This window comes from Drosophila eugracilis, unplaced genomic scaffold (assembly GCF_018153835.1).
Source record: "Drosophila eugracilis isolate 14026-0451.02 unplaced genomic scaffold, ASM1815383v1 contig_90, whole genome shotgun sequence".
NCBI classification, from domain to species: Eukaryota; Metazoa; Arthropoda; class Insecta; order Diptera; family Drosophilidae; genus Drosophila; species Drosophila eugracilis.
This window is the reverse complement of record NW_024573812.1, coordinates 10,941,365-10,963,262: the sequence shown is the minus strand read 5'-3', so window position 1 is coordinate 10,963,262 and position 21,898 is coordinate 10,941,365. Positions and strand designations below refer to the sequence as shown.

At 38.6% G+C, this 21,898-nt stretch overlaps 2 protein-coding genes and 1 non-coding gene across 9 annotated transcripts; all 3 read left to right on the top strand.

Moving 5' to 3' along the window:
- The first annotated feature begins 998 nt into the window (after positions 1 to 998).
- Positions 999 to 5,985, top strand: LOC108114915 (NAD kinase). Of its 4 annotated transcripts, none has more exons than XM_017226102.2 (4): positions 999 to 1,190; positions 4,369 to 4,686; positions 4,752 to 5,334; positions 5,389 to 5,985. In XM_017226102.2, the coding sequence occupies exons 1-4, from the start codon at positions 1,027 to 1,029 to the stop codon at positions 5,674 to 5,676; spliced, it is 1,353 nt and encodes a 450-aa protein (XP_017081591.1). In that variant the 5' UTR covers positions 999 to 1,026; the 3' UTR covers positions 5,677 to 5,985. The 4 variants fall into 4 exon arrangements, with proteins under 4 accessions (XP_017081591.1, XP_017081589.1, XP_017081588.1 ...); XM_017226100.2 differs by lacking the exon at positions 999 to 1,190 and adding an exon at positions 1,696 to 2,004; XM_017226099.2 differs by lacking the exon at positions 999 to 1,190 and adding an exon at positions 2,933 to 3,560.
- A 1,291-nt stretch (positions 5,986 to 7,276) lies between these two features.
- Positions 7,277 to 17,949, top strand: LOC108114912 (NAD kinase). Of its 4 annotated transcripts, XM_017226091.2 has the most exons (5): positions 9,966 to 10,145; positions 12,652 to 13,051; positions 15,800 to 16,177; positions 16,373 to 17,030; positions 17,305 to 17,949. In XM_017226091.2, exons 2-5 carry the CDS (start codon positions 12,729 to 12,731, stop codon positions 17,590 to 17,592), a joined length of 1,647 nt encoding a protein of 548 aa, XP_017081580.1. In that variant the 5' UTR covers positions 9,966 to 10,145; positions 12,652 to 12,728; the 3' UTR covers positions 17,593 to 17,949. The 4 variants fall into 4 exon arrangements, with proteins under 4 accessions (XP_017081581.1, XP_017081580.1, XP_017081583.1 ...); XM_017226092.2 differs by lacking the exons at positions 9,966 to 10,145; positions 12,652 to 13,051 and adding an exon at positions 7,277 to 7,791; XM_017226094.2 differs by lacking the exons at positions 9,966 to 10,145; positions 12,652 to 13,051 and adding an exon at positions 14,352 to 14,414.
- A 1,170-nt stretch (positions 17,950 to 19,119) lies between these two features.
- Trnak-cuu lies at positions 19,120 to 19,192 on the top strand. The gene has a single exon. It is a non-coding gene; the product is annotated as a tRNA-Lys (tRNA).
- Positions 19,193 to 21,898: the final 2,706 nt, after the last annotated feature.

The window sequence follows — 21,898 nt, the reverse complement described above, 5'->3', positions numbered from 1 at the left end:
TAAATAAGAAGTATTCATAGAATTTGCACGATTTTTGTACAATTTGTTGATCGTTTTCTTGGCATTCAAAAATATTCTAATAATCGATATCAAAGAAAGACCGTCTTGCTACTGTAGAATTCCCATGTCAAGTAAGATGTAAATTACCTGTAAAATTCGCTTCGTTCAATGTCAATACCGCATTCGTGTTAAGTAGTATATATCTCAATAGCTGTAAAAATAAAAGAAAGTTAATTAACTGCGGAAACGAAGTTTTTTAAAAATCACTCATCAATTTAATACACCCTTAAATTGTAATTAACCATGAGTGCATAAAATTTTAAAATAATATTTTAGATATAAGCCTAACAGGTACTTGTAAATAAAAAAAAATATATAACCTAATACTGCTAAATTTGTAAGCCGGAAGTTCCTTAATAACAGTTTCTTCTTTTTCTAAATAGAAATCGGATTGATCCCTTCGGAAAAATTGTTCCCACACCCATTGGAATTCACCTTAGTCATAAAAAGAATTTTAAAATAACAAAATATTTCTTATATAAAAAGGACAAACAGAATATTTAAATGAACAAAAAATGTGTATCAGAGAAAAAAATCCGCAGGTCCACTTAAAAATCGAAAAATCGGTGTTAATGCAAAAATGGGCCTATATTCTTGGCGCTACCTTCGGACATATATTATTAAGAACGCACCGCCGGCTATTAATCCACGCACAGTTTATAAATCGATCTTAGCCCCGATCGGCCACGCCCCGGGGCCGTCAAAATATGGACCGCTCGAAAAAGTTGCTCTGGAAATGTAAATATCGGAGGCTCTTAATGAATTCAAAGTACGAGTGGGGCGGGCACAGCATCTATTCAAACCAACAGCTTACCTCTCCGATCGCCCAGCACAGCCAAGTATTACATATGCGCATGCATTGTATATATTTTGGAAAACGAAGTACGAGAAGTCACTTAGTTGGATCTCGTCACCGGAACAACGAGGTTGTCGTCGAAACTTGGCTTTAGCTTACGAACAAACAAAATGCGTGAGGAGGATCTAGAATTGGCCCGTCAAATGGTTGCAAATAGTTCGGTGTCCAGTTCCCTGGAGGAGGAGAACGATGGAGCGGCTGTTACATCGCCGGGGAACTCACCCAAGCCCTTGAGAAGAGTCCTGGACTTGAGCGAGAGACGTAAACAGTTTAGGTAAGTTGATGTGAAAAGCTTTTAAAGCATTGAAATCCAAAGGTGTGAAGAGCCTAATGTTTTTATTTTGTTTGGGTTCCTTTCCAACCTTAATTAAAAGTAAATGGTTACAATTTTTTTATTAATATTTAAACACTCTATTAAAGTTCTTAAATCTTAAAAACACATCTACAACAAACTCCTGAAATTTCACTAGAGTTTGTCCCTAAAGAGTTTGTATTTTTTTAAGTTACGTTCTAAAAATAAACAACAAGACTTTTGTTTGCGTTTTAAAAGCACTTAAAAACACGTACAAATTAGGCTAAAAATAAACAATGTTACTAATTTGCAATGCGAAAGGCACTCCTTTTGTCAAAAATAATTATGAATGACGAATAGTTGTGACTAAGTGACGAAGGTGGTTGTGAAACATCCGTTGGCTTTTAAAAGTTCGCGCATTCTTTTTGCGATAGGTCGAACAATTGATACTATCGATACCTTTATCGATTTACTGACAGTTCTAGTTTTGCATTAAACTTAATACGTTAAATATCCTGGCGGTGTGCTGCAAATAAGTAATAAAAAGAGGACTGAACTCCTGCTAAAAGGGCACAGATGTGACCCTGATCTTTCTGGGAATCTAGAGCCCTTAAGGAAAGATGCCTGCGCCGGTGGATAGAAACTCCGTCGATAACCAGGTGTTTTTCTGCAGCGAAAACGACGCCGTTGCGGATGGTGGGCTACTGTTGCATGCCTCTGGCACGACGGATGGAGCAACGGCATCAACCTCGGCTCCAGGATTGGGAGAGGGACTTATGTCGAGCAGCTGGTGGTGGTAAGGTTCTAGTTACCTATCCAAATTTGTTATCATGCAGTTTTGCAACTCTTATCGGAATTCCATCTCTCATGCAACAACGGTAGTGGGCACACGTATAGGAATTGGTTGACTTAAAATTTATAATATCATTTTTTGTTATGTCAAATGTGGTGATTTTTTTTAGATGTTTTTGTGAATTCATTGAGTATTACACGTCTTTAAATTTTAATTTAAAAAAAAAAAAAATTCCTCTTAAGAAATATTTAAAAGATAGCAAAAATGTCAATATAATAATGAATATATAGACTGATACTACAATGTTTTGTATTTACTCAATTATTTTATTTTCCTATCCTTGACTTTTGACTGTATTAGGAAACAATACGCTTAGTGATAAAATTGGGTATCACAGACCATTCCTAAACCACACAACGAGCCTTGACAGATAAAAGGTACCACCTTTGTTTGTTCGCACACCCTTTCGTAGAATTTAACCATAGAGTTGTTGGTACATGGCTATAAAGTCTTTTCTTATTAAAGTTAAATGTACCATCTTGAACCTGATTCCTCCACAAAGTGGTTCTTTTAATTCAAATAAACCTATTGATTCACAGAAATTGAAAAGCTATTTCGAGCTAGACATGTTCCAATTTTGGCAATTGATTCGTTTAGATATATTCGATCTTATCAATTGAACTGTTAATTGAGCGCCTGCGTTCTGAGAAATGGGATCTGTAATCTGGAATCGGAAAACTGTTAATAACAAAGAGTAAAAAACAATGTCTGTTTCAACAACCAACCTTGTCCACTTCGCTGGCTCAGTTGTTGCTCGCACACGCGATCGCCCGGTTGATAGTTTCAGGGCCCTCCGTCGTTTTATAGCCTCCATTTTTTTTAGTCAGCTGTGCGTAGTAATCAAGTGGAAACTCGGCAGAAAAGTTTGACAAAAACTTAAAGGCAATACAAAACAGCAATTTTCCTTAGACACGCCACAATTAGCTTTAATGCATTTCTTATTACCAGTTGTTGTCCCCTTTGTGATGATAAAAGAAAAACACTTTCTCCTTTACGAATGACACATTTTTGGGCTCATATTTCGTTTGGTTCATCGATCAAAAGTGCGTGGGCGTGTTATTTTTAAAAAACACATATTTGTTGTTAAAACAAAACTAACCTTGGTCCCTTTTTCTTTGGCCCAAACAATGCGGTGTGACTGCATTCCAAAAAGTCAAAAGTGTATGAAACTGCAGTATTGACTAGTTCGTCAGCAATTTTTGAGCCCAAAAACCAGTAGTTTTAGGGAAAATGGCCTGCATGTCGGACATTGATTTAGCCACCTTGCACGATATTCATTTGGATCAGCGCTGGCAATACGGATTGCCAAATAGTGATCACATTTACCATCATCATGAGGGATTTAGTCCCATGACACGACTCTGTCTGGAGCGGAATATGCAGAAGAAGGTGCAGCGCGACATGAACGGAAATTGCCTGGCGCGAGGTCGGTCTCGAGAAAATGCCAACGGAAGTGGATTAGCGTCAGGTGGGAAGCGCAGACGTTCCGGCACCTGGCCGTAAGTGGACAAGCAGCTGAAAAATGTTTTCCTAGTGATAAGATTGCAAAAAAAGCTGGAATTTGTAATCCAAAGCAGTTGTCTGATGGCGCAAGAAATCTACAGGGATAAATATGAACAAGGATTGGGTTAAGATTTAAGATTTTTTTAAGATTTAAATTATAAATATCTTACTTTTGGTGCTATTATTACATATCAAGGTAGCGGTTTTAAAGTTAAAATTTGCCCTATTAAATAGGATATTTTATTTTCACAATTTCACAGCTAAAAATATTCTAAAGAAAAAATTGGTTTCTTTCTGTTGAAATTGTTTAATTGTTCATAGGAATATTTGTATAACTACATAATTTAAATTAAGAGTATTTTTCTCAATGTTTTTACGAATGAAAGCAGGAAGGGGAAACTCCAATGCTATTCTTGTGAATTCTACCATCTCCCTTGTCTTTTCTCTTGATTTCTGTCTCCTTTTACTATCTCCATTTGCATTAGGTTGATGTACAGTTAGTTGGAAGTTAGTCTGTAACTTGCTAAAATAGAGAATAGAAGCCAACAATTTGCAAAACCTTTTAAAAATAAACTATAGAAAATGTTTCCTTTGCGCCCTGACCAGCCGCAGACGGTTGCTTCGTTTCCGCTTCATAGTTCCCTGAGCATCGAAGAGTTTAATAATGTAAAGTGGGAGGATATAAATGATTGCAATAACAATTGTATTCAAGAGCAACCAGAAATTAGAAGCAAAAGCAATCGCCATTTACTAAGGTCTGGAGAGAAAATCATAAATACAAATCCTTACTAACACTCTTTTCAGGCGCACTCGCAGTTTGAATGCCCCTTCACCTGTCCAGCAATTCGGACCATGTGGACGCATCATGAAAAACTCAGCCATGGTGATGCAGATCCAGGATCCGGCTAGTCAGCGTCTAACCTGGTATAAGCCACCACTTACTGTGCTGGTGATTAAGAAGGTCAGCGATGCCTCGGTGCTGGCGCCGTTCGTCCAATTGGTGGATTGGCTGCTGCAGGAGAAGAACATGGTGGTCTGGGTTGAGTCAGCCGTGCTGGAGGATGCGCTACTCAACGATAATCTTCGATTCAAGTCTATTCGTGATAAGCTGGTGACATTTAAGTAAGTATTGATTTTATAAAAACGATTTTTTAAAAGATGTACAACTATAACCATTATATCCTCAGAGATGGTCGCGATGATCTGACCGACCGTATCGACTTTATAGTCTGTCTTGGAGGCGATGGCACTCTACTATATGCCTCCCTTCTCTTCCAGCAATCTGTGCCCCCTGTCATGGCGTTCCATTTGGGCTCCTTGGGCTTCCTAACACCCTTCCGCTTCGACAATTTTCAGGAGCAGCTCACCAGTGTCCTGGAAGGTCATGCTGCCCTAACACTTCGTAGTCGTCTGCGCTGTGTGATGCATCGCCGTGGCGAAAGAAAACACGAGGCGAAGACACTGGAGATAGATCCTGATGGAGATGCCCGACCTGTGGCCAACAGCATCCTGGTGCTTAATGAAGTTGTGATAGATCGGGGTCCCTCCCCCTATCTTAGTAATATTGACTTGTTCCTAGACGGCAAGTACATAACGTCTGTGCAGGGCGATGGCCTGATTGTATCGACGCCAACGGGAAGCACGGCTTATGCAGCAGCAGCCGGTGCCTCCATGATTCATCCCTCCGTGCCCGCTATTATGGTGACTCCCATCTGTCCGCATTCGCTAAGCTTCCGACCCATTGTGGTGCCAGCAGGGGTAGAACTGAAGGTGCATTACTTATTATATATTCAGATCTTACGGTAACATCTATCTCATTTTCAGATATCAGTTTCCCCCGAAAGCCGCAACACCTCGTGGGTTAGCTTCGATGGACGCAATCGGCAGGAGCTTTTCCATGGCGATAGCCTACGCGTGACGACCTCTGTATATCCTGTACCCTGTATCTGTGCCCAGGATCAGATATCCGACTGGTTCGCATCCCTCGCTGATGGTCTGCATTGGAATGTGCGTAAGCGACAGAAGTGCCTGGATGAACTATCGGATCTCACGGCTTCCGGATCGGAGGACATGCTGGACGAGATTGATAATATGAAATTGTATGATGTGTAGTGCGTAAGTCTCCTATTGCTGATCGTGGACATAGGTTACGGCTTATAGTAGTAGTCTAGTCTATTGCCCTTTATTTAGTGTGTAATTTTGTAGTATTTTCCAAGTATCTATTACGAAGCCATTGATTAAGCACACTCTTTTTACTCAATGTAAACCCACTGCTCTTCAGAAGGGTATATTTATATATATATATATATAGATATATTTAAATGCTGTCAGTAAAACGTAATAAGTTGTTTTAGAGAGCATTGATATGCGAAACTCGAATCCTTGAAAAACAAATCAATAAAGCACATATTTAGTTAAATTAAAGATCTATAAAATTGTTGAAAATTCAGCTTGTAACTGCAAACAGATTGAATGTTTTGTATAATGTTACCAAATTAAGCTTAAAACATTGTCAAGTTCTGCTGTAGATTAATGCTGGTTGCAAACTGATTGAAATGTGTTCTCTAACATTGCCTTGTGTATTTCTCATTCGTTTAGTCCGAACACACCTTGCAATATAGATTATTTAGACTGGTTTAAGAACGCCTCTCCCAGGCCACTTGTTGCATGTTGTTCACCTCGTGACTGTCTTTGGATCGGATTGGTTCGGGTTCACGTGGTGCCACGCACTTAGGCCTGTCAAAAAATTTTATTTTGCATCGATTTGGGTGCGAACCGAAAGTGTAGTTAAGCCTTTATGTTTCCCAGACGGTTTTTTGTGCCCTCAGGCGTACAAGCTATGTTCATTACACACGGCTAAAATCTTGTGTGCCATTGTTCGTTCGCTCGATCGTGTTGCTCCATGTTTTTGCCTTTTTTGCTTGCCAAACTCAAGGTGTGCACCGTTTTTTGCGTGTGCGTGCGACAGGTGTGCGATGCGTGCTTATCTGGTCGTGTGAATTGCATAAAATCTGGCCGTAGTTGATAGCGAACTTTGCCAGCGTGCGGTTGTGTTTTAAGTGTGCTTAATTGTGTTTGAAATTAAAAATGAATCCCGAAGATCTGCAGATGGCTATGAAAATTGCCGATGGAGAGGCCTTAAAGCCTGGAAGTTCCCCAGCTCCGTTCAGAAAAGCTCCAGCTATTAGTTTACTTGAAAAGCGGTCTCATTTTCGGTAAGTCATAAAGGAAAGTGTCCTTGACGGGAAATTGTCAAATTTAAAAATTAATGTGTATGGTTTTTTTTGCCAAGGAATTCATATTTTAGTATCTAGTTAGGAGAAGATATTAGTTAATTTAAACAGTGTTATTATGATTTTATAGATTTTCCTCTTTATATATGTAAAACAAGTGTACCTACCTACCTTTGAGATTTTTAGCTGAAAATATTATTTAATGGATTTGAAAAAACTTATGAATGTGTCTAATTGTTTTTTTAAAAGTGCTTTGGCTTTCCTGTCAACCAAACGAGTTTATTATTATTTTTAAGATTTTAAGTTTTAGTTGTATTAAAGGATTTTTTAATGATTTAAACTTAAGAGTTGAATTTTGTACATATATAGTTTTAAGATTATACAAAAATTCAAATTTCGCGCGTTAGAGTGACCATACAGCAGCTATTGTGTAAGATTGACCGACTACAGCTAATAGTTTTTTATAATATGCGCGTGACGGTCATACTCATATAAAATGGTGAAAGAAAAAAACAAATAACATGGACTTAGTGGAACTGACGTTCTCGAAATCGCAAACCAGCAGCTAGTCGGCGCTAGCCTAAAACCGAGAAGTGGCCAATTGGAAGTGGGAGTCAGTGGCATGTGCATCGCATTAGTGGGTCAAACTGAGGCCACACGCAACACTCACATTCGAGAACACACAGGTGCGCAGGCACACACGTAAACAGTTACCATACATGCAAGTGACCAACACAATGACGTCTTCGTACAACAACGTCCCGGTTAAAGCAAGCCCAGCAAGCACCCTATCGCCCGCTCAAACTGTTCCGAAGGCCACCGGCTCGTCTTTTGGGTCCTCCTCTAATTCCAAGGGATCCTATTATGACGACCACGACAATCAGCTGCTTCATGTAAATAGCGGGAGGCAAGGAAATACTGCAGCATCCTCAGCACCGGGTCCTGGCATAAATAACGGCACTGCCAGCGATGACCTCCAGATGCGATGGTGGTGGTAAGTGGGAGGCACAGTAGTGCCAGTTACCAGCTGGCGGTTTCCCGCTAGATATGGCCATGTTGCCCCCAGCTGTGATCAGCTGTTTAAAAATTAATGCCAGTTGGATTTTTAATATTAATGGTTCCAATTTATAATTTTATACTTTATTATTATTATACTTTATTAATTATTTCTATTTAAACTTTGAACTAAAAAAGTTATTAGTCTAGGCCAAATTTCAGGAATTATCTTTAATTTTGACGTTGCTAATTAAGTCTTTTAGTGGCTCTGGGTATAATTTTAACTATTAAGTAGCCTACCAACAAATTTAGACAAACAGACATTACGGTTATGTAAAACAAAGGAAATGCATTTCTAGTATAGCTGGCAATCAATTAGAGCTGTCCGGAACATGCTTAGCTCACAATGGCTCACAAATGTTGTAGTACCCTTTACTCGTAGAGTAAAAGGGTATATTATATTTGTTGAAAAGTATATAACACGTAAAGGAAGAGTTTTCGACCCTAGAAAGTATAAATATTCTTGATCAGTATCAATAGCAAAGTTGATTAAGCGGTGCCAGTCTGTCCGTCCGTCCTGTCCGTATGAACGCTAAGATCTCAGGAACTATAAGATATACATACAGAGTTGCGCAACGCACGTTTATTTTAGCATCCTGCCACGCCCGCTTTAACACAAATCGCGGAAAACTGTGGCGTCCATAAGATTATAGAGTAATTCTTCGTTTGACCTTGCATAACATATTTTTGTCAATATCTATCGATTTACCAAAGATTTTTCAAATCGGAAAATTATTTCACTATTCATGAAGAAATATAGTCTATAAGGCCTCACATGAACAGTGACGTCACAATCATTTAATAAACATGATTTTTTGACAAAAGGTGTCGCTTTGTCCATTTCAACTAGGAAAATGAATATTAAAGAATTGTATAAAACAGTAACAGGTATCTTACACAGGTATCTTACAGAAACGCTATAGTCGAGTGCTGTGTACTTTTCTGGAGAAATTTAACTACTGTTAACAAGTGTATCAAATGTGTGACATTTTATTTTGCATTGCATTTTATTTTTGCCTCACGTGTAATTTTAATCATTTAACATTTTAGATTGCAGTCGAAATAAATAATTTCAATTCATCAATCATATTTTAGTGGAATTTAATATCGGCAAATAAGCAGCCACTGGCCGCTCATTACATTTACATAACAGTGAGAGCACCTGTTGCATTTTCGTAGTTTTCTCTTCATTTGCGACGCGTGGCTGCGCTCAGCTGTTTTTATGCCCATTAATCGTAGAGTAAAAGGGTATATTAGATTCGTTGAAAAGTACGTAACAGGTGGAAGGAAGCGTTTCCGGCCCTATAAAGTATATATATTCCTGATCAGTATCAGTAGCGAAGACGATTGGGCCATGTCCGTCTGTCTGGCCGTCTGTCCGTCTGTCCGTATGAACGCTAAGATCTCAGGAACTATTACAGATAAAAAGTTGAGATTAAGTTTATTTCCGCAACCTGCCACGCCCACTCTTACGCCCACCAAGTTCAAAAGACGGTTTTCGCAATTTCTAGAAAAGTTAATATCTCGGTAACTATAAGTGATAGAAAGTACGGATTAAGCATGTAGGTTTTAATGATGCTCCCAATGTGAATTGTTTTTAACGCCCACAAAACACGAAAAACCAAAAATGCAAAAATATAGAGAACTATAAGAGCTAGAAAGGTGTGCTTAAAAATACGTCTTTAAGAGATGCCACTGCAACTTGCACCTAGTTTCATCTGGCCACGCCTACTTTAACGTCCACAAACCGCGGAAAACTGTAACGTCTATAATAATATTATGAATGCCTTCGTTTGACCTTTTATAACTTATTTCTATCAACATCTATCGATTTAGCAAATCCGATTTACGATGCTTTATCCGACAACAGGTCGGAAATTAATATTTTAAGATTGTGTAAAACAGTAACGGGTATCTTATAGTCGCGGCACTCGACTATAGAGTTTCCTCTTGTTTGTATTTGTTTTAGTTGCTTTACCAGCGATGTCCGGCGAAAACCCGCCAAACGATCGCCGCTCATTGTTTACAATCTCGGCTGTTCGGGTCGCGTACTTTTATTTTCGAATCGGAATCGCGCACAAATCGTCCAATTTAATCACATTTTGGCGTCCCAGCTCAGTTATCGCATATGCACCGGACAGTACGGTCGTGTTCGCTCTCTCCCACCTGTTAACTCACCTGTACCGCCCGTCGATTGTCGATCTACGGTCGTCGATTTGTCGAGCGGTTTTTTCGTCGTTTCGAGTCGGTCGTTTACCTGTTCATGTTTACCGCCGCTGCCGATCGCTGTTGGTCAGTTTAAAGCTTCGCCTTGGCTCGAGCTTGTGCTAAAAAGAAAATAAAACAGATTATATAACGTGTAATTAAATATTTTGTTGCCAACCACTGGTTAACATTTTCTAGCGCATACATGACTTGGCATTTCTGAGGTCTGGGCCCCCAGCCCACTATCGATTTCCTTCTATAGTCAGCCAACTGGCTATCAATCCGTCAATCTTTTAAGGAACTACAGTCTAGATTTAATATAACATTTCTAGGGGTTTTGCTTTTAAAAATAGCTCGAACTATCTTATAAGTAACTAAAAAACTTCCACTTCTGGGATTTGTAAATGTCTGCCTTTGGTAAACCAAAACTATATAGACAACTATATTGAGTCATGTACTTGCACTTATTAAAAACTTTATTATTGATGAGAGAGTTATATCAATTGCAATTTCTAGAACCCACTGGTTCCACTGACATATTCTTTGGCTCTTTGTTGTGTTGCTAAAAAAGATAAGCCCACAAGGAGTTAATTCTTTACGTAAACTACATTTTCCTGTGTACGAAGTTTATTCAAACAAATGAAAGTCTAAACTTAATGTACTAGATGCTTCTTAAAATAAATTATATTATTAGTAAATATTATAATATATTTGGAATATGGATTGAATATACACAGCTAGCTCTTATATTAGCTACAAATACTTTTGTGTTTTACAAAGGGAGAGAAAAATGTAAATTAAATGCAAAATAATTACCTACGTTTTCTGTCACTTTCAACTTCTATAAGTATATTTTAATTACAAACAAAGGTTGATAGTTCAACTGTAATAGCTGTAGTTGCAGCTTTAGAACGACGTAAGGAGCGTCATTTGAATTATATCATTGCTAATAGCTTGCTGACATGTGGGCACGTTGTGGCCAGGTGGTTCCACGGATCCGTAGGTGCAGTAGTTCCTTTGTCCACTTTCCGATCCATTCAATGATAATCACTAATACTTAGTTGATGGCAATGCGCATTTCGCTGCTCGGCTGCTCGGTTTGTTGATTAATTAATTTGTGCCCGTTGTTTGAATTCATTTAAATTTTCTTTGTGCTCATAAGTCATTTATAATTCCCCTTATGTTCTCCGTTTATTGTTATAGTCCGATTACTACGGATGTAACCAGCGACTACTTGGGGGTGGTGGCTTCTGCCTTCCTTTGTTTTATTTACAGACAAATTTTCAATGACTTGTACTTACCTATTATTACTTCTTGATTTCGATAAAAATAAAAGGCAGGGAATACTTTTCATCACGCGATGAAATAATTATTGTTGTGCAATTATTATTTTATTAGAATTCAAAATGAGAGTGATCACTCAAATGTAACAAAAACTAAATCCAAATTTTTATTTGCGGGAAGAGGTTTTTGGATTATTGTAGGCTGGTTGGGATTCAAAATTGTTTTACCACATATATATTTTAAATAACAAGAAACCCATTATAGGCTAATGATCACTGACCAACTTGTATTGCCTTTTCAATGACAGATTTTACTTGTACGTACTTTGAAATACAATTCTGAAGTTAAAAGACCTCCACAGATAGTTTCCCCATTCTGTTAAGTTCCCCATCTCATCAACAGTTCATTAACAGATTCTTTGAGTGACCCCTGTTAATGAACTGTTGATGGAGCACTTTCCGAAACCGAAAGAAACCTAAATGATTGAGATCTTCAAGCCCATTACACACGCAGGTCACGATTTCTAGATTAATGCCTGGCGATACTGTTATGCCCAAGTGGGTTGCCTGCGGAGAAGACTGTTTAATTGTGGTCTAAGTGGACGTCGTTTTCGATTTTGTTTTTGGCTTATTAAAAGGTTGTTGACCAACACCAAGCAACGACGAAAGAAAAAAAGATTTAATTATATTTATCGTTATAAAGCTAACTGTGGTTGTTTAGTACGTCCGAGTTTTGTTTGGTTTTTTTTTCGTGCAAGCGGATTTCTTGTCAATTGATTTATACTTGACATCGTTATGTGGCTAAGCAGGCGATAAAAGTTGGCCAAGTCCAAACTCCGCCAGTCCCCCGCTGACGGAAGCTTGCCAATGACGCATATTAGGCCTTGCCCCGCACCTTTCTAGCCATCTCCCTTATTGATTTTTGAGTGATCTTGCGTCAGAGCCGGAACTACGTTTCTGGTCCGTTAGGTTGGCCAGAAAAAAGGCAACCAAAACAAACTATTTGATTGCTAATAACAAATTTATTTTGCACAAATTTCAAAAGAAACGCATAACCGGTTTATAAACGAAAAACTGATCGTTTTTGTTTATCAACTTTTACCACGCGCCAAAGCAGTTACCCATTTATATTCCACCAAAAAATGTATTGCATTCTTTTGTTACCAAAATTGTTAACTTTTTTTAACACGTCTAGCGAAAGGGAGCAAGGTTAATGCGATTTACCATTTTTGTTCGAATAAGGTCGTTTCAAGGGTGTGGGGTTCCATGACCAAAGCAATGTCTAGCTAAATTTCCCAATGCAATTTCAGTGGAAAAATGTTTTAACCATACACAAATCTCTTGTGAATTTTTTGAGTGATATTTGTTAACCGAAAGACTTAAAAATATGACGTGCCTGTCGGACATTGATTTGGCCACCCTGCACCAGCATCGTCTGGAAGAGCGTTTTAGTTATAAGTTAGCCTGGAGCATCACTGGCCACCAACAGACCCAGTACAACGATCTCCTCATGCGGCATAATGCCTCAGTGAAGCGCCAGCGGAGCATCCAGAATAAGACCAACGTGGCCAGCAGCAGGATCAAGAATCAAACAGTGACTAGTAATACCTTGGACACAAGTCAGGAGATCACTCAAGCTAAACCAGAAGAGGAGTCTGATGACGGCTACTTTGATTCCACGACTCGACGCAGGCGTAGTGGCACTTGGCCGTAAGTAATCTCAACTTAACCAAACCAATTTAAAGCGACCCAAACGAAGTCAAATCCTGATAACACACTGTCAGATAAAGGAGTGAAATCAAGCTAAAATTTATGTAAAAACATTTAGGTCTCATGGAATTTTTTTTTAAACTGAAGTTTTTACCCTTGGTAAATCTTTTTCTAACGCTGTCAGAAAAAATTATTAAAATATAAATTTAACTTTAATTGACTGGACCTTGAGTTCTAAAATAAAACTCTTTAAGCAAAAACGAATTCTTTATAACAAACCAATTATTGAAACAAAAAAATAATAACTACCAAAAAGAAAAAACACAATTAATTAATTTTAAATGATGTATTTTTCCTCAGTGGGGTTGTCTGAAAGTTATCAGGTCACCGAACATTTGTACGCCTCATGCCAAAGATAAGGCGCGCCTTTTTGTAATCAAGTGTTTACCTTGTCTTTGGGGGTTATCGGGGGTGAGAAGTGTGGTGTACATTTAGGCGCTTATTATTTACACATATCAAATCGGTTAATTATATACACCGAACGTAGTATCAATTTCACAACTGATATTAACCTATCAGCATGATTAAGTAAACTACATTATCAGTAAATCTGTTTTTCTGGCCAGTACTTCAATTAAAAAAGTAAGAAGAAAACAGTTTTCTCACTTTATTAATACTACTCATAAAGTCCTTGACCTTTCTGCATAGTTCAGCGTTTGTGGCGTGTTTTCTTTTATTTTTGTGTGTGATATTTTTTTTGGCCACTTTAAAAACGAGTTTGCTAACACCTCGCTTAGTGGTACTACGAGCGATGGCGCCGTCTGTTTTATCTTCAAGAGCTACCAGATTTTTTTTGTTTTTTACAGTTTGTTTGGAAGAACTTGAGACGCCAGTTAGGTTTGAAATCGGTGCCAGTTTGTGCTTGGCGCCGGTTATAAAACAAAGGCTACGTATTTGAATCTGAATACGAATCTGAATCTGTATACGAATCGGAACGATATCGAAGTGACAGTCGTCCGATTCGCGATGCCGAAATCCAAAGGTGTGTGTGCAGGTCAGGTGGCTTTAACCGCATTTGCATGGCTTGTCTGGACGGGAGTTCGATTATATAGTAGGGCCTCTCATTAAAGCCCCACAGGTAAAATGAAAATAACTCGGACTTTGGGCCTACAGAAAGTCAATGATTTTAGGAAATTATTTTTTTTTTACAATGTCATGCTGACGTCTCATCCATATCGGTCTAGGAAATTAAAAGCTTACTTAAATCGTCCGATTCTCTCATCGAACTTTCAGTTTAGTCTGTGTCTAGTAGCGACCGAGAAAGTGCGTTTAGCGGGAATTCACTGTTCAGACATGTCGTCGCGTAAGTGAATGAATGAATCTGAATTTCGTTTGAAGTCATTATCGCGATTAATAGGGAAACAAGATCACATTCTGTCAACACATCTTCCTGCATCGAAACGTATGCGTCATCTTAATTTAATTCCCTCGAATGGCTCCTTTCCTACCAGTTTTTGTCATTGCCTTTTATTTTAAAGTGAGTCAGATCCTGTATTCAAGCACAATGGGACTATTTCTTTGATTAATGAATGAATACAATGAGTACACTGTGATGAAATTATGTTGTGGGTAAAAGTGCATGAAGGGTAGTTGTAATTTGGAACCATTTAGATAAGATACAAGTAGGTTGTGATTGTTATATGTCTTTTATAAATATTTTGATGTTATCTCGTTAGGAAGTGAATAATGTTTGTACAAGTATTTCCTTACTTGTGTTAATTCTAGATGTTTGTACTTGATCGGGCTGTAAATGGAAAACTAAGGTGTTAAGTTAAATAAAACTTAAAGAAATAACACACAAATATTAAACTCACATTTTTTGTAAAGAAACCTTATATTTAAATATTACATCATTAAAAAATTATTAAGGTAGCACGTCGTTGAGAACTGTATATACATTTTCGTTTCCGGCATTAATCTACCCACTACCTTACATATTAAATGTTTTCCCGCTGAAAGCTATTCTATCCCACTGTTCCATTTATCTACGATGCCCATTGTCGTCTGGTGGTCCAGTTCTGCTTAGCCTATCTTAGGCTCATTTGGCTCATCTCTGCCCTCTCTTTTCTCTCTCTTTGTGTCTCTTTGTGCTGAGTCATCGTCTATTAGTACATCAATCAAACCCGTTAACAGCACCCCCTCACTAATACACCCTCACGCACAGAGCATTACTCTCTTCTCTCATTTCCTCTCTCTTGGCCCGCTCTCTTTCAATCTCTGTCTGTCTCTCTCTGTTAGCATGTGCAATTCCTGTTTGTTTGGACCGCAGATTCAACAAGTTTATTTGCGCTGCTACGTGTTGTTGTAATGAAAACAAAAATATAAATTCGTTATATACATACCTTTATTTTGTGTTTTCGAACACCAAATTGGCCTGTCAGTGATTTTTTAACCTTCGAATGAGCAACAGTTGCGCTCGCATTGGAATTTCCAGCAAGTTTTGATTTTGGTTTAGCACTAATTATAATAATAAAAAAGGGCGTGACCAATCAGAAGTAGTTAAGAACTTGTCATTATGCAGCACCAAAAGTTAAGATTAGCTCCGGCCTTGCAGCGCCAGATATCCGAGGTTGAAGAGCAACAGGTGACCCCACTGGCGCCAGATCCACGTATTTTGAGGTGTATTTTTAGTGCTAAACATCCTCTGTATATCTTATCTTTAACGCGATTCCCTTTTGATTTTTCCAGGCGAACTAGAAGTCTGAATGCTCCGTCGCCATTCCAGCAGTTCGGGCCATGTGGTCGCATTATGAAGAACTCTGCCATGGTAATGCAGATACAGGATCCTGCCAGTCAGCGTTTGACCTGGTACAAGCCACCACTTACAGTTCTGGTGATCAAGAAAAAGGACTCCCAGGTTCTGCTGCCCTTTGTCGAGCTGGTGGAATGGCTGGTTCAAGAAAAGCATATGGTCGTCTGGGTGGAGTCTGCTGTTCTTGAGGACAAACTGCTGCGTAATGATGTCAAGCTGGAGCAGGAGAGCTCTAAGTTTCGACAGGTGCACGGAGACTACGCCGGAGTTAGGGCACGTTTCCTGGCATTGCGCGAAAAGCTCGTGACCTTCAAGTGAGTGATTAATTGGGTTTGCTAGTTTGCAATTGTTCTAGGCACTTACTTTTTAATTAATCTTTTATTACGTAAATAAGAGCTCGGAATACTTGATAGTTTCAGTTTAATTAAAAAGGCTTACGTTAAGTTAGATAAAAAATATTTTCTTAAAATTAAAAAAGTAATACCTATTGATCAATTTCTCTTCCGCAGAGATGGTCGCGATGACCTGACCGATCGAATTGACTTTATCGTCTGTCTGGGAGGCGACGGCACTCTACTGTATGCGTCCCAGCTGTTTCAACAGTCGGTGCCACCGGTGATGGCCTTTTACCTTGGATCCCTTGGTTTCCTGACGCCTTTCGAGTGCGACAACTTCCAGGAGCAGGTGACCAATGTCCTGGAAGGTCATGCCGCCCTTACACTTCGTAGTCGCCTGCGCTGCTCTATTCACCGCAAGGGCGAACGTCGCAAGGAGTCACTACTGCCAGCTGTGGGTGGTAATTTCCTTAAGCCCAGCCTAAATAGGCAGCTCAACTACGTGGAGCTCAATAACGGGCAAACAGGGAATGTCGGAAGCAACAATAACAACTGCTCTAACAATAGCATCCTGGTGCTTAACGAGGTGGTGATCAATAGAGGACCCTCACCTTATCTGAGCAACATTGACATCTTCTTGGACGGAAAGTACATTACTTCGGTGCAGGGTGATGGCCTGATTGTATCGACGCCCACGGGAAGCACAGCGTATGCGGCAGCAGCCGGTGCGTCCATGATCCATCCCTCCGTGCCGGCCATTTTGGTGACGCCCATCTGCCCGCACTCTCTGAGCTTCAGGCCCATTGTGGTGCCCGCCGGAGTGGAGTTAAAGGTGAGTTTAAAATACATTTCACAGGTTACTTTTATCTGTTCTTCAAGTTCATTGTCAAGTTCTCCATCTTATGTTGAGTTATTTAAAGCTTTACATTTCTTAATAAAGCCACGTTTTGTGACTCAACCAAATTGATCCGGACTGTGGCTGTCTAAGTCGTGAATTATGCATTAGCAGGAGTTGCAAAACCACTAAAATCATTTCTGATATATCATTAATGCAGTAAATGACTTGAGAGCCTTGATAATTAATGGTGTATCTCTTGTTTTTGCAGATATCCATTTCACCTGATAGCCGCAACACCTCACGCGTCTCCTTTGACGGGCGTAACGATCAGGAGCTGAACCATGGCGACAGCCTAAGGGTGACCACCTCTATTTATCCTGTGCCCAGCATATGCTCTCAAGATCAAATCTCTGATTGGTTCGACTCCCTCGCCGAGGGTCTGCACTGGAATGTCCGCAAGCGCCAGAAGTGCCTCGATGAGCTGTCGGATTTAACGGCTTCGGGATCAGAGGACACGCTCGATGAGTTTGACAATCTGAAGATCTACGATGCGTAGTGATAAAAAATAACGTGGCCAATTAGACTAGTTGTAGTCTTAGTTACTAGGGTTTGCTTGTGTGCAATTTGGTAGGCTTAGTTATTTAGCGAAAATACTCTGTTGTACTATACACATCATAAGTCGCTTGGTTGAAATGTTAAATGTTAATTGATTATGATCGCAATGTTTGTTTAAGCTAGGCAAATTCCGTTAATGCTTGTGAACAAAAACAAAAAACCACTTACGCTTAGCTCTTAAGTTTTTATTATTACGTAATATATTACGATTAATTGCGCCGAGTGCTAAGTACTTAAGCTGACTTGCGTTATCTGTATAATTCGATGGAGGTAATAAAAACCGTATTATTTACTTAAAGCGCCACAAAATCCATTCCACTTGTGTTTGTTTAGCTATGCGCCCGAGCAACAGGCGAATAAAAGTGCAATTAGCTGGATAAGCAGGGTGCGATGGTCAGAACCGTAACAATGCACGGGGACACTTAAGAAGAAAAGGCTTTTAAAGGAGGCAAATTAATGGTCAGGCAATTGGTCAATGTCTAACGGACTGACTGGAAAGATGGATGGCGCGAAAAAAGAGTGCAAATTAATCATAAAATGGCCTTTCTTTTATGTTCCTATCGGAGGACTATAACTATGTTAATCTTGTCTACGTGGTCTACTTTTTGCTAGGCTTAAAAGTATGCTATGTTTTCTTGCCTCTACAAAAGTGAATGATTATGATATTTCAGCTGGTCGAAACCTTTTCTTTCTGACAATTTCCTAAGTGTAAAAGCCGCACCATAAATCAAAATCATAAAATAAAAGCTTGAAATAAATGTGACTAGAAATGCTCTATGCCGTATCACCACACCCTTTAAATGCTTCTGCGAGCGTGTGTGTACGTGCGAAGTGCGTTTATTATCAATTTGCACGCTTTTCCTAGGGGTTTTCCCCTTCTCACTTATCGAGCAACAAGTGCCAAGCCGAATCATTTCCCACAGCTTCCTTTCGCTTCGTGCTTTTCCTCTGACTGGCGGATAAAACAAATGCGTATTATCCGTGTCATCCAATTGGTCGTTCTTCGCTACGCCCACTTTTCGGACACTGCGCAGGACTCGTCATCTGACTCATTCTAGGTGCAAGTTGGTCTTAGTGAAATAAATGGCTTAAAGCACATTAATTTAATTTTTCTTTTATTCGAAAGCCGCTTCATATGGTTTGCACTAGATTTAAGTTTAATCTTGCTTAATCGGGTCAACTATAACGATACAAAAATGTCACCCGTTGCAGATGTGGAACCTTAAAGAACTTAAGTTAAAGTTTAAATAATTGAAATGGGTCCTTAAATCAAATTCCCGTATTCGGAATTTTAAAGTGTATAAAGTTTTCTTTGTTTTCCTTATAGTTTTTCATCTATAATTTACCTTCGAAATACCATTTTTATAGTTCGTTCTATTTATAGATTCATTTGCATAATTATTTGTTCGGAAATTCTAAAACTTGTAGCATATTTTTAGTAAATCACTTGGCGGAACAGTGATCAAGTGCCCGGCTAGCTCAGTCGGTAGAGCATGAGACTCTTAATCTCAGGGTCGTGGGTTCGAGCCCCACGTTGGGCGAAAACTAACTTTTTGAAATATTTTTATTCGTTCAAATTTTAAATGGATAAGATTAAAGACTATTTTTTTTACATAATGAATTGAAACAAATTTACCCTACTGATTGGAACATGGAACATTGTTCGAATTGATTCTTAAGCTTATTGATATTGATATTTATTTATTAACTAAAAACTATCATGATCAACTTAAAATATTTATAGCCTATTAAATTCAAAAAACTATCTTTTAACGCATTTTCTCAGATCAATCACTCGAAAGCGGAAATTGAATTAACATACTTTTAATTTTCATTAATAAATATTTAGATCCCTTTAAACCGTGAGCCAACCCACTCATTTATTTTCCTTGGGAATAAAGAAAAAACCCATTCAGCAAAGTCAAAACCTTCTCATTTAGCCGCAATATAAAAACGCAATAATAAATTCAAAATATTTGCGGAATGTTCTAATGAAGTCTCGGGCTCATTCAGCACTAAGACAAATGCCAAGCGAAAAGGCGAACACAACAATGCGATAGCAGAAGCTATAGAAGAAGCTCCCTGCTGAAGATGATGCGGCACGTGTTGATATTCCAATTGAATGCCACCAAATATGCGACACCCCCCAGCAACTAGGGAAATAGAAAATATCTCCACCACCAGGCATACTCACACGAGTCCTCTTGGGTGACATTTGAACTTTTACTTGGGGGATATACTCGTCCTTTTAAATAGATTTTGCAAATGCTAATGACAGCTCCAGCTCGAGGATTGTGTGTAGCATTTCAAACAAAAGGAAATTAAACATTTGCGGCCGAATGGGTTTTCCGGTTTCCTTTTTCCCTCTATTTTTATTTTTTCTTTGGTTTCGATTGTGATAAAAACTTGACCACAGAGTTGGGATTTCCATTGGTATGACCCGCATCTCATTTTAAGGGACATTTGTCATCGATTTAACCCCCAGCATATGAAGTTAAGCTGTCATATGTGGCAAATTCAATTTGTCAGGCCCGAAATGGGACTTTTTTAGACCCATTTTAATCCTCTACGAAAAAGCATTTCTGCATTTATTGTATTATTTAATGCCATCAGTCCTGGACGATTTCTAGTCCATTAACTTTGAAGTTATTTTGGCGTCGCCACTTTAACACTTCAATGAAAATCTCCACCTTTTTTTATGGCTCCATTATAGTTGTTTGCCGCCAATGCCATTTTCCCCCTCCGAATTTTCCATCAATGAGTTTTATACAAAGCATGTGGTTGAAATCGATTTGTGAGTGGAATGGTTTTCTTATTGGTTTTGGTTTTCTTATTTTAGGTCCAAGGAAATGTGGTCATATTGCGGAATGCAATTAAAGTTTGATTTTAGGTAAAACGAGATGTGCTCATCATAATAGTAAAATTTGAATGCTCTTAAAATAGCTACACAAATTAGTACTTAATTTTATATTAATAGGAATTTAAAATATTTTAAAATGACTTATTTATATATTATTTAGTTTTTTATATACGTTTTAAAGATTACCTAAATAGTTTTAAACGATTTGAAAAGCCAATCATCTGCTTAAATTACCCTACGTTCAGGAATATAAACTTTAGAGCACCTTTAAGATTGGTTTTTTATAAATCAAGGTTATCCCCTCCTCAGTTTTTGACCGCTTTAGCTGGTCAATCTGTTTATGTTTTTATATCGCCATCCACTCTTTACCTTTTATTCCATTTTATTGTAGATGCCAGGTTTAATATCTTGACTTCTATATGTAAATGGGATACCCTAGACGTGATCACCAAGCTACACCATCTTCTTAAATGTCTATAAATATTTCTAGGCCGGTCCTCCAACTTCGGTTTCTGCCCATTTCCCAATCTTCGATTCAGTAGCGTGTCGTTTTCCAATCGCAGCGGTCTTTGTATCTCCGCCTCCGCATCTTTATCTTACTACTGGCTTTTGTCGCGTGTCTCATCTGGCGGGCTGCATAAATTTATAAAAGTTTAAATGGTTTAATTGAAACGGCCTATGTGTAAGTGGAACCGTTCAAGCTTACCTCGAACATCCATCAGGTGGTTTCAGTCTCCACAAACCTGTCTGCCGGCTGTAAAATTTCAACCGGAAATTGGTTAAATCAGTGCAACAACACGTTTGACTTCACATATACCCTAAGGCCAATGTCCCAAAGGGATGTGCAACACACCTGTTACACCTTGGATTAACAAGAATAAGCAAATTTGACCTCGTTATGCTAAAGTAAGAGTAACATATAGAAAATTAGGGTCATATGTGATTTAAAGGTGTTTAGCTAATAGCACGTGATTTACATGTTTGTGATGAAGTAAATGAATTTAAGAATTGTTTTTTGGTGAAATATATAATTAAACATATTGAAAAAGCCATTTTAATAACCTCAAATAAAAACGACTTCTAACCAAATGTTTTAAGAACTATATTATATTAAGCCACCATTTCGCTTGCCTTTAAGACTTTTAAAATTTGACTTTAGCGAAAAGCGAAAATCATTGAAGATGTCCTTTCCTGTTTCCCCCGAAAATTGAGTTGCCACTTAGGAGGCGAAAATCAATTAGGCATAATATGCGTGTGCCCCGCGTTCTCAATATCCATCCATGTGCCAGGCAACCCCAAAATACGTTGCATACTTACGGGCGTTTTGAAAATAAAATCAAATAGAAGAAGACCCCAACGCACATTCACATACATATACAAATACATA

Excerpts from the sequence above, each read along its gene's own strand:
- LOC108114915 (XM_017226099.2), top strand. The coding sequence starts at position 3,292 with ATGGCCTGCATGTCGGACATTGATTTAGCCACCTTGCACGATATTCAT. Across the intron at positions 4,687-4,751 it reads GATAAGCTGGTGACATTTAA|AGATGGTCGCGATGATCTGA; the intron begins GTAAGTATTGAT and ends TTATATCCTCAG. Across the intron at positions 5,335-5,388 it reads CAGCAGGGGTAGAACTGAAG|ATATCAGTTTCCCCCGAAAG; the intron begins GTGCATTACTTA and ends TCTCATTTTCAG.
- LOC108114912 (XM_017226091.2), top strand. The coding sequence starts at position 12,729 with ATGACGTGCCTGTCGGACATTGATTTGGCCACCCTGCACCAGCATCGT. Across the intron at positions 16,178-16,372 it reads GAAAAGCTCGTGACCTTCAA|AGATGGTCGCGATGACCTGA; the intron begins GTGAGTGATTAA and ends TCTCTTCCGCAG. Across the intron at positions 17,031-17,304 it reads CCGCCGGAGTGGAGTTAAAG|ATATCCATTTCACCTGATAG; the intron begins GTGAGTTTAAAA and ends TTGTTTTTGCAG.